Source organism: Plasmodium cynomolgi, chromosome 8 (genome assembly GCF_000321355.1).
Source record: "Plasmodium cynomolgi strain B DNA, chromosome 8, whole genome shotgun sequence".
Classification (NCBI taxonomy): Eukaryota; Apicomplexa; class Aconoidasida; order Haemosporida; family Plasmodiidae; genus Plasmodium; species Plasmodium cynomolgi.
In genome coordinates this window covers 1191665-1201116 of record NC_020401.1, presented here as the reverse complement: position 1 = coordinate 1201116, position 9452 = coordinate 1191665, and the positions used below count along the sequence as shown (strand labels likewise).

Here is a 9452-nt window from a genome sequence, read left to right as displayed (position 1 = left end):
ATCTGTAAATATTGCTAATAGCATACACTATACAAACAAGATTAAAGAAAAATGGAGAAGATATAGGGAGAGGCGTGAAAGGGAAAGCGGAATGCACTCACTTAAGGGAAGGAGAGGCCACGCATAAAAATGCTACATACGTATATACATATACACACGCTTGTAAACATGCACACGCCCCTATGCATAACCCATAAAAATGAAAACCTTTAATTGACAATTTAAATGAAAATTAATGTCAAAAGCAACGTAAAGCGGAGTAATCACCCTTTTAAAAATTTTTAATGTTAATTTTGCAAATGGGACAGGTTGACTTCTTATTTATCCACTCAATTATACAGGCTTTGTGAAAATTGTGTGTGCAAGGCAAAAATATGAGAGATTCGTTGTGCTGGTAATTTTCGTAACAAATGGAACATATTTTTAAGTTGTTATTTTCGTTTTTTTTATATCAAAGTGTACAATTAGGTAATCATTATTTTCCTTTAACTTTGCGCGTGTGCCTATTTTTTTATTTCCACTTCCAGGTTGTTCTCTCGAGCTGCTAGACGCATTGGCCACTCCTCGTGTGCTCCTATTTACAATCCTATTGGTCCTTTCGTTACTTCGCGTTAACGTTTGTTCTCTTCTTAAATTTGCAACCAACGGGGTGTCTGCTGCTCTTTGTGGGTAGCCGCTAGTGATGACCTCGTCAGATGAGCTTGCGCTTAGGGAGCTGGGCATCGCGGAGCCATTATTAACGTTGCGGGTGATGTTCGTCGTGATATCATTGTTGCTGATGTTGACGTTATTGTTTGCGCCGTTGCTGTTGCTGCGATTCACCCCATTTCCGCCATTGGTGCGATTGGTCCTGCTGATCCTGCGTGGCGGAACGTAAAGCCTAAGAACGGGATCTAAATTTCCTTCAGTGTTCGCTCTCACAGTTGTAGTGCTAACCCTGGACGAGCACGTACTCGTAGGTGGACCGAGAACGGGGGCCACACCTTGCCCACAGAGCAGATCTACAATTGTTCCACCCGTTCCACACATACGCGAGCCAGGGGGTCTAGCTAATCCTCTTGCAACCATTAAAGCCGCATTAACGGCAGCATGTGCAGCACCGACCGCGGGGGAGCCCACAGGAGCACCTACAGGTGAACCAACAGGTGAACCAACAGGTGAACCAACAGATGAACCAACAGGAGGGCCAACAGGACCAATAGGCGCACCCATAGAGGCACCGACAGCACCTCCCATATCAGCAGTTCTGTTATTGTTATAATTGCTATTCGTAGTAACACAATTGAAGTTATTTATGTTAATGATGGATGTAGTTCCAATGTTGCTATTCCCGTTGTGGATTCTCCCAGGGCCCTGGTTCGCGCTTCTATTGCTTATGCTATTTCTACTAGTGCTGATAAAGCTGTAATTGTTCGTAATGGTGTTAACAACTTGATTCGTCCTAACATCACTCCTGATGTTTCTGTTATGTCTATTTGGCATAAAGAGAAATGGATTTCTGGAGGGAGGGTCGGCAGGATACACCCCTACACCATTATTAATTAAATTGCACCCCATGGTTCCATTCATAGGATTGCTCGTGTTTCTTCCATTGTTTATGGGCGAAATGTTATTATGGCCATTGTTACTCCCCTCGTTGCGATAATTAAACATGTTTGAATTCATGTTCATGTTATTCGCTTCTTTAATACGCCTAGAATTTTGTGAGTCATTAGAAGTTCTATATGTGTAGCTGTTTGTTACTCTTCTTAAGGGCCATATATTGTTAGAGTTATTGTCAAAATGGGAAAACCCCGAATTTTCACAAATACATGGATATCTGTCTACCAAATTGGAATATAAGTAATTTATATCATTAATGCTTCCATTTTCTGTACGTACTATTTGGTTATACGGATTTGCACACGAGTGGGAGGAATATGTGTGTGGTGAATCTGCTGGTATCCCTGTAAAAAAACTTTCATGTGAAAATACATTCTGGTTATGAAAAAAAGTGCTTCCGTTTCTGCCATTGAATTCCTGCGCACCTGGTCCACTTGTGCTGTTTAATGATCTATTTGTGCTGTAAAAATTGTTTTGTCTTACACGATTGGTGCGTTCCCCACTCGAGTTGCCATCTCGGTAACTGTTGCTTCTATTAATGTTAACGTTCCCATTGTTGCTGCTGCCACTGTTCATATGGATAACGTTTCCATTGCTCGTGTGACTGACATTTCTGCTGGGCATCTCGCTTCCGTTACCTCCGTCAGTGCTATTAACAACAGTGATGCTGGTTCTGTTAAGAATGCCCCCACTGATGGTGTTGACAATGCTGTTCCTGTCATCCGTGCGATTATTTTCATTTCCTAAAATATCTATATTATTTTCTATTGCAACGTTAATTTTTTTATTCACATCATCTAAACTTTGGTATATTTTCTTCAATTTTTTATTTAAGACATCATCGACAGAATCATCATTTTTTCCATTCCTATTTGTTCCCTTTATGTCATTTATATCCGTGAGTATGGAACTCATGCTTTTATTCACAAAACTGTCTACATCTGCACTTGCACTGTTAACATTAACCCTGTTCTTCGATTTTTCTGCAGCCCTTTTTACGTTAGCCTCTATTGCGCTTATCATGGAATGTATGTCGTTAATAATACTGCTAGGATGTTCCTCGTTTTTATAATTGTCTGTGTTGTTACTCCTGCTGCTATTTTCAAATGATGATGCGTTCGGATCAGGAAAAATGGCAGAAAGGGATTCTCTCATAGCAGACAAGTAATTATCAACAGCAGTTCTGTTAGCTTCTACTTTATTGGGTAAGTTTCGCTCTTCTCCATTTCTTGTTACATTTCTGTCTACATGTTCAACATTGCTGCTGACCGATAAAATGTCTTCTACTTTATTTTCCCCTGGGCTCACAATTTCTATTTTATTTTGCGCACTTACACCTTTGTTGCATAAGTTATTTATGGAATTGTTATTTTTGTTATCTACCATGTTGTTGTTGTTTTCGGAAATGCAAATTACGCTGTTATTGTTCCTTTTATTGATAACTGCTGGGTTGTTTTTAAAACAGTCAAGGCTGGAACTGTAATTATAAATCATGTCCAAAATTTTATCTTCCTCAGCATGATGGTCATTATTATCAGTTAAAATTATTTCAGAGTTGTTAAAAGCACAATTGGTGTCATTGAAGGAACGTTTTAGTGCACATCTGTTTTGCTTGTTTCTGTCTGAGATGAAATTAGTATAGAAACTCTTATTCCTTATGTCGAATAGGCCATTATTTGGGTTCTTTTGCTTTTCATATGCACAACTTTGTTCATTTTTTTCTGGAGATTCTAGCGTGTGTGCGTATAAATGATCCTGAAAGATGGATTTTTCCATAATATCAGCGCAAATGTTGCATAACACGTACGTAGTTTTCTCCTCTTTATTGTAATTTCTGTCATTATTGTCTTCGTTATGGCTGCCACATCGAGTATTACTCGCATTAGTAGCTCTTCCATTGGGTGTATTGTTCTCCTTAGTACCGCTTCCACTTGTTGTGTTGTTCTCATTTCTGCTTCTTCCAGTCGTATCACACACATCACCGCAATTTTCAGTGTTGCAATCATGCTTCGGTTCTACTTGTATGGGAACAATTTGATCATCCCTAACTTCTAAATTTCCTTTTTCTTCATTTTCGTTTCCTACTGAAGAACCTGAATTTCCGCTTTTAAAAACATTTGTCGAATTTGAACTTATGCATATAACTTCTTCTTTTTTCCCTTTTACTTCAGTTAAATCATAAAAATTGTTTAATTCGTTTTTTTCATGGTTCCTTTGCTCCGATGCGTGCTCCGTTTCTTCGGAGATGTCATAAAAAACATCTTCCCTGTTTACTACACACACATTGACAATTTTTTCTTCAGAATTTTCTTCTTGAGTCCCTGATTCGGAATCAATGGATATTTCTACGTTATCATTTTTATGTTCTTCTAAATCATTGATCATTTTAAAAAACTGCCTTTCCGTTGCGTTTTTTTTTTAAGCTCTTTTTTTTTATAATTTGTTTTTTATGCGTTCTTTTAAGTGTTCCCGACGCGGCTTTTACGTGTTTTTTTAATTAAATAACTTTTTTTCCGTCTCAAATGAGAATAACAAGAGAATGCATGTTTTATATATATTTTTATTCTTCATGTAGACTTTTCCAAAAATGCATATGTTCAATAGGAGCATATGAAAACTGGTTGCAAATAAAAAAATTCTGTGTAAAATTTTCCTTATGGGTAAAAAAATTATGACGTAAATAAATTTCGACAAAACTAAAATTTTCAAGTGAACATAAAATCGAAATGTCATTCGTATCTCTTCACATACAAATCTTATGGGCTTCTATATAATGAATTATAAACACAAGCATTCGAGCTGTACATATATAAATAAATACGTATTTATGTAGGCATATGCGAATATATATTTATATACATATACATGCATTACGTATAATTTTTTCGACTTTTTAATGTATTACATTAATTTTTCCGTAAACGTAAAATTTATAAATAAACATTTTTTTTATTTTTCTGTACTTAAAAGCGTTTAAAAAGAATTTATTGTTTTCAACAAATTAAAAAAAGTTGCATAAAAAATGTACAGATGTTTTGTTCTGAATTCTTCTGCATGCTGCTTTTTACGTTGTGTATACCTATCCGTATACATAAAATAACACCTTTTACATATGAAATTTTTTTTCTATTGTGTTTTTACTGGGTCGTGCATTTGTACAGGTGTTTTTTTTAAAGTTGCTAAAACTTTTATTCAAAAGGCATAAATACTTTTTAGCATATTTCTTAAAAAGGCAAAAGTGATACACTTGCTTATGGGGAATTTTATTTTTTTTTTTTCCTGATTTTCGCTTAATTTTTAACTCTTGTGTTCAGATATAAAAATGTACACTACGTTCCAAATACTGTATTATAGCTCATGCAAATAAGAATTATAGAGCTGCCATTTCGCCGTCATTTTTTTCATATCTTCATTTGCAACCCACTTCTTGGTGCACATGTACATAAATTTTTGCATGTAATAAATCACCACACAGTCCACAATGGAATGCAATGAACTCGATGCCTTAACATACATAAAAAACATTCACATTGTGTACTTATCTTTTTGTTCATTGCGTTGCTATAAAAGTGTTTATTTAGTGGACGGAAGCATGAAAGACCATGTGGCTGATCGAATAGTTATTGTTATTGCCTGTGCCTTTTTACAAGCATGTGACAGTTGTTTCTATGTATGTGGTTCCATTAAAATATCCTTAAGTGTTTTTACATAATAATTTGAGCAAGCACATTATACGTTTACAAAAGGACATTTTTTTTGGTCTTTTATCTTCTTCAATAAGATAGAACGAACAAATGCGTAAATAAAATTTACACAGTACAATGTATTAAAAATATTTAAAGGGGTTTTGCCCTTTTTTTTCGAATTTAAATTGAAGGGCTTTCTTTGTGTCCTCTTTAAGAACAAATGTTTTTTGCCACTTGTACATGTCATTCTTTTTTTACTACAAAAAAATACATGCTTATTTTGCAAAAATCCAAAATAACATTCATTTTATTCTGAAAAGGATTAAAAGCATAACCTTCCCCTCATAAGTTAATATTTTAAAAAAAAATTTATAAAACATAAATTAAGGAATTATATAAAGAGCATAACTCTGTACATTATATTTTCTCCACTTTTCATGCAACATGTATAAGGGCTTTTTAATAAACCACATTAATGATAAAAGCATTATAATGAATAAAGGAGAGCATAATACAAGAGTTGAAGATCTACATTTTATAAATGCATTGAAACCATACATTAATTATTTATGTTAAAGTACTGTCCTAGTTGCAACACATTTTTTGTTAATAAATGGACGAATTCTGAAAAAAAATTATATTTGCAAAATATTTTACATCATTAACGAGTTCCTTGGCCTGAGACAGCACATCGCACCATATTTTCGTGCGCATCTTTTGGTTTTATTTTATGCACACCTTAAAATTTTCATTTACATTGCCCCATGTGTAGTTTTTGCAATATTCCCGCTTGACTCTCTACATAATGGTGTTAATTTAAAAAGAGAGTGATATTTACGTGAGTAATTGTTTCTGTAAATGTTCTTTTTCATAAATTACGAAAAAATAACGCACACTGTTACATCAAACATGTTATAATTAAAGAAAAAACAATTGTATGCCCTGCACACTTGTAATCACATTTGTGTATTCTTAAAAGAACAAACATCTATGCAAAAAAATGGGTGTGAAGGGGAAATACCTTTTGGTTTTCAGTTCCTATTATCTGCATATTTTTTATGTCTACTATAACTTTTTGGAAAGAAATACAAGCATTCTTCTGCATACAACAATCTATTTAATTCTGCCTATGTTCAAAAAAAAAAAAATTATCTGCAAATATCAAGCTTTTTCGTCCACCATGAATTGATAGCGATAAAATTTAGCCATGTTTTTCCAAAAAAATTACCCAATTTAGACACAATAAAGATGTGATTAATAATTGTGCTTTCATAAAACATGCTGAAAAAATTAATGCAAAAGGATAATCCACAGAAAATAAATTTAGACATCGAAGTTAATACTGAGTCAACAACAACAAAAAAAAAAAGATTTAAATAAATTCCATAATCTTTATGGACACCTATGATCTTTCTTAAGTTCTTTTTTTGTACCTTTTGCAAGGTTGTACATTTTTTTGTTCTTAACAAGATATGATACACTTTAACGTGAATAACACGCTTGTAAATGCATTGCATTGTAATTTTATTTATTCCAACACAAAATAGAAGGTGAACATTTTGTGTTGCACTTCTATATTTTAAGCATGCATTTTTATGTTTTGATAAGCGATAAGCTTTATTTTTTATGCTGTGGAAATATTTTTTAATACTCGCCTTTTTTTTGCTGTATTGACTGTAGCGTTGAAGCAGTGATTTTGTTTGCTTGTAATATTTTTTATTCTTTCAACTATAACAATGATGAAAACATTTAAGTTAAACATTTTTCATGTAGGTCTTTTGCAATGCGACATTATATTCTAGTCCCATTTTAAGGGATGTGCAACTTTTGCATAATCAATGTTAATGAAAATATTTTAAGAATTATACACAGAGAATTTTGCTTATGAAATATTGAAAAGTAAGCATAAAGTCTAGGCAATTAAATGCATAGGACATATTCTCTTTGATTAATATATAAGAAAATTATAATTTTCTTAAATTTGTTTTACATGGATAGGATTTTTTCAGACAATTTTACTTAAATTGCGCAATTTGCATATTGTGTTAACTCTGAATTTGATGCAATACACAAGTTCTACGCATTAAGAGTTCTGTTCATTATTGAATTTAAAGTTTTAAATGTTGTGTTCTGAACAAATTATGGCTTGTTTTTAAGCCAAGGTTGAATTTTTAATGAATAAACGTCTTTATAAAAACAATATTAATATAATAAGTATAACCCAAAGTTGCATACATTAGCTTTATATTACTGATCACAATGTTACATCGTGCGCTATAGAATTTAACACATTGAAAGGAAGCATTTTTAACGATTAATCCTTTTTCTAAGCGCAACTGTCTGAGCTAAAGACGCCATGAAATGTTAAGTCTTAGATATGTTTACTCCATTTATAATGAAAACGGAACACTAACATAAAAAAAAAATTATAGCGCTTAGGTAATATGCAACATTACGTATTAATGCCTAAAAAAAGACGTTTAATTATCCATAAATGAAAGAGATGGGGGAAAAAAGTTTGGCCTTAGCTCTGACTTCTCATATTTATCTAAAATGTGTCTTCATGTAATATGTACTAAATGGGAAAAGGGCATTCATTTTTAAAACGGAAAAGAAAAATTGGAAGAAAATCATGATTGAGTTATAGATGAACGAAAGGTTATTTTGTTTGCATAAAATGAAACATTAATATAATTTTTTTTGTCCTTTTTTGTATTTTTTTTTGTAACTTTTTTACATCATAATGCATAAGAGTTTTATCGATTTTATAATAGGATGCTGTTTCTATAAATTTACAAAAATTTTAAAGGTAAAAAGGGTCGCGTCTTCTATGTTAAATTCGAAGTGTGTTTATATGCCATGAACTGTATGATATTGTGTTCAATGTCAATTTTTCGTGTCTAAAGGAAAATGTAACATAAAACATCCAACATGCATTCATTTAAAATTTATGCAGTATTCATCACTTAAGAAAAAATTTATAAGGTCCAAAAAGTGCAAAAGCATCTAATCAGTTGTTCAGCTATATATACATTATGAAATTCCCAAAATAAGGCAGTCTATAAAAGTAATAACACTGTAACTGCAGATGCATAGTGCACACCTTATGTGAAAAATAGCATTAGTTCTAAACGAATGTTATGCAAATCTTAACAATTTTTTCCTCGTCATGGTGTACAATAAACAATTCCACAGGTGAAAATATTCAAACAATAGAAAGGCACAAAAGACAATTATTTTTTACTTTTTATTGATGCATTCTACCAAAAACTAAATTAAACGGTGAACCGTTCCTGGTAAGAAATGTTGTATTTTGTCTTTTAGAAATTTTTCTCTGGGACTCGAACTCGAGTTTGCACATGATTGACCGGTATAAATGGTATCGGATAAAGGATAACTAACACATAATAAACACATTTATATGTGATGATAGTCTTGTTCGGTATATACGTTAAGTGAACATCTTTGAAAACAAATTATTTAGAAAAAATAAATTTACAACGAAAGAAATGTGCTTCTTAAAAGTCCTTAATCCAACATTAAAATATGATTCTTTTGTAGAAAAATATCAATTACATAAGAATTTTAACCAAGGGGAATATACAATCAATGTATTAGACATTTAAAACTTGTTGAAAGTCGCATAAAAATAAGTATAATTTACAGACACTTGCGACATATGTACTTTAATACACAAAAATAATAAACAATACGTACAATTAAGCAGTTAAAATTAATTATTTAACAGAAATTATAACTTAAAATAAACCTTAATAATAATGTGTATAAAAAAATAAATGATTTGCTTGTGTTATTATTTTTAATATAAAGAAATTATTAATTAAGCAAAATTATTTAAAATAAAAAAATAAGTTGTTTATTGTCTTATAAAAATGTAATTTTTTGTAACTAAAATAACTATCTTGCGTTATAAAAAATATATTTAATTGTAAAAATAATCACAAATAAATAATTCCTAATGCAAAAAATTAATTATATATAACAATTAAATTAATATAAATTAATTATAAACATAAATATTAAAATAAAAATTAATAAATTAATTAATTTAATATAAATAAATATATTAATTAAAGTTAATAAATTTATTAAATTTAATATAAATACATATATTGATTAATTTAACATTAAAAAAATTAATTA

At 31.5% G+C, this 9452-nt stretch overlaps 1 protein-coding gene across 1 annotated transcript; it reads right to left on the bottom strand.

Annotated features, from left to right (window-relative positions):
* Window positions 1-1280: 1280 nt before the first annotated feature.
* PCYB_083510 (zinc finger protein) lies at window positions 1281-3987 on the bottom strand (the record flags this gene model as incomplete). Its single annotated transcript, XM_004222089.1, has 1 exon — window positions 1281-3987. A coding segment is annotated over one exon (2707 nt), but the record flags the coding sequence as incomplete, so codon positions are not given.
* Between the last annotated feature and the right edge of the window lie 5465 nt (window positions 3988-9452).